General features: G+C 41.4%; 1 protein-coding gene across 1 annotated transcript in view; it reads right to left on the bottom strand.

The window, feature by feature from the left end:
- Invs (inversin) overlaps positions 1-2,966 on the bottom strand; it is a 192,682-nt gene that overhangs the window by 10,161 nt on the left and 179,555 nt on the right. The window contains exons 16-17 of the mRNA XM_023705477.1: positions 2,619-2,694; positions 1,990-2,258 (exon numbers count right to left, since the gene is read on the bottom strand). Coding sequence (XP_023561245.1) covers positions 1,990-2,258; positions 2,619-2,694 — 345 coding nt within the window. The remainder of the gene's footprint in view (positions 1-1,989; positions 2,259-2,618; positions 2,695-2,966) is intronic.

Genomic DNA, 2,966 nt, shown 5'->3' with positions numbered 1-2,966 from the left:
CATCTTGTACAGCAATTAACCACTAGGAAGAATGTATGCAATGTGTGAATTACTGAAACTGTCCTACCAATTTGATTTGAAAATGTCTCATTGCTATTTGTTTATCAATAAAAATATGGGAAAAAATAAAATTAAAAAAAAGAAGATCTGGGCCAGATTAGCAATGTTTCCATCCATAACTGCCTGGCAGGCTAAAGAGTATACGCTCATTTCACAGCTAAGGGAATTGAAGTCCACAGACTCAGAATGTGATGGCCAAATTGTGAATTAAGGAACCATGAGATCACAGAGACGCTGTCTGAGAGTCTACCAGGTGGAAACTATTTTGATAGTTATGGTGGTACATTATTTACCTTTTTCATTGTGTCAGCATTTGCAATAGATGTTGGTGGGTTCCCACCATTCCATAACTTGTAAGAGTGGCTCAGTGGGTTCAAACTGCCTTATGCAAACACCATGGTTCATGCTGAACACCTGCTTTCCTTCTGTGAGCCAGGAATATTGGCATACGCTAGGCGGAGGGTATCTCTGTGAATGACTCATGATAGAAATCCTGGAGTCCAAGGTTTGGGTAAGCTTTTCTCATAGACAAAAAGGTGTTTAATTGATCAATACTATTTATTACTGAAGGAATTGTGTTGTATGTGACTCCACTGGGATAGAACTCCTAAAAACTTGTTTTCTTTTGCACCATAAATCTTTTCCCTTTGCTGATTTTACTTTGTGTGCTTTTGTTATACTAAATCAGAGCTGTGAGTACAATTATACAGTGAATCCTGTGAGTCTTCCCAGAAAATTACCTCATGCTTGGAGTGCCTATCATTCTGGTCTTCTGAATATGGGCTGCTTGTCATGACATGCCAGTTGCTGCTATGATGTCTCTCAGGTAGATGGTTGTTCAAGAAGAAGGGGGTGGTGAATGAAAGCAAGAGACGGGAAAAGGAATAATGTGGAACTGTCCAAACCTGGGGGTGGTGCTGGGAACCCCGACACACTAAATGAACTCCAAATAGGATAACCCCCTAAAACCTATGCCATGATATATCATATTAAAATTCTGAAAACTAAATATGACAAAAGAATTTTGAAGTCTGAGAAATACATGTTGCGCAGTTATGGTCTCAAGAAAAACCAGTTGGTATGACTTGGATTTCTCATCTAAAACCACAGAAGTCAGAAGTGGCACAATAACTTTCAAGTGCTAAAAGAAAAGAGCTGCCAGCCCCAAATTATATGATGGGTTTAATAATTATTTAGGAGTGAAATAAATGAATACTTAGGTGGGGGAGCGTGATCAATCATGTCAAAATGAAACCCACTCTCCTGTATAACCAGTATGCACCAAAACAACAATGGGGAAAGGCCATATTTGGATAAAAGGAAATCCAAAAGAATTTCTAGCTGGCAGACCTGCATTAAAGACTGGATAACAAAAGCTCTTCAGTGAGATAGGACATGGTAAAAGAAGAAATCTTGAAGCATCAAGAAGGAGGAAGAAACTACAGAAGAGTAGATTTATGAGTACATAAAATAGATTTATATTTGATGATAGATACTTATATTGGAAGAGTGAAAAATAAGGAAAACATCTGATCCCAAAGCAAGGATACTTAAACGTGGGGAAAGTCAGGCTACCTAAAGGGAAGGAAGCAGTCCACATTTCACTCAGTGGTAAAATGGTGGATTAATGGTATCAACAGGCCAGCATCACTTGTGTACACTGCAGTCTCCAGAGTCACCACTATGGAAACTAGAGAAAAAGAGACACTCCAAAACACAATAAACCTGTCCAGATGAAATCTTTAAAATTTTTATAATAACCAACAAGAAGGGAAAAAAAGAGAAACAGAGAACTGAACCATAGGAAACAGAAAACAAATCATAAAATGGTAGAGGTAAGTGCTAGTGATTGCCTTAAATGCAACTGCCTGCTTACACCAATTAACCCAGCCCAGGGAGGACAGCAGGTAACAAAGTGCACACACCTACCGTGAGGTTTCCTAGAGGCTGTCCCCTGCAGGTCTGAGGAGCTGTTCTGCTCCTGGTGGGGGGCTTTGCCTGGGGACCTGTCGTTGCTTGGCTCAGGACCCTGAACTGTGTGGCTTGCAGATGGCTGGCTTCTTGGGTCCCTGTTCTGCCTGCTGGTCTCATCATGGGGACGGAGAAGACAGGGAAAGGCTTGTGGTCTATGGGAACTTGGGCTCAACCATCCTTTCTGCTGCTCTGCCTCTTTCCGCTTATTTTCTTCTTCCCGCTTTCTGGAAGCCAAGCAAAAGAGGAGAAAAAAGTTTAAAGCATCCCACTTGCTCAGGTGTCCTTGGGTTGGGCTGAAATTTTAGGAGGAGCTTCCATATCACAGGAGGGGTTTAGAAATTCACATGTTCCAGCAGTGGTCTTTTCTCCAGATATAAGAGAAATCCTCCCGTTTTACACCAATGGTATAGAGTTAATGAAACCAAAAAGAAAGCTACGGATTAATCTTCATATTACTGAGACATATCTTACAGATTGCCATGCTACTTTACTTGAGACAACATCTTGCCAGGGTGTGTCCCACGCATGTGTGTGACCCTAGAACTACCTGAAACACCACGCTTTTTGTCCTGTTTCATTCTCACAGCCGAATGCAACGAAGAGTAGTCACGGGCATGACTTTGAACCTGTGACACTTACTGAAAAAGACCATCGGCAAACCTTAATGATTACATGAAAAACTTAATTGTAAAGGACCTCACAATTGATTAAAACCATGCCTAAGGGGGCCAGCAAGATAGCTCATTAGACTAAAGTAACTTCTTAGGCAAGGTAAGCACAAGAACCATGGTTGGATGGGCTGAGCCAGCCAGAGCGTGGGTACAGTGGGACACACCTATAATCCCAGTGCTGGGGAGGCTGAAAGCAGGAGGATTACCATGAGTCTAAACTGCATAGTGAGACCCTGCAACAACCAAATACATTAAAAAAAA

Source organism: Octodon degus, unplaced genomic scaffold, assembly GCF_000260255.1.
Source record: "Octodon degus isolate 3935 unplaced genomic scaffold, OctDeg1.0 scaffold00221, whole genome shotgun sequence".
NCBI classification, from domain to species: domain Eukaryota; kingdom Metazoa; phylum Chordata; class Mammalia; order Rodentia; family Octodontidae; genus Octodon; species Octodon degus.
The sequence above is the reverse complement of the archived record's forward strand: the minus strand, read 5'-3'. Positions and strand labels throughout refer to the sequence as shown.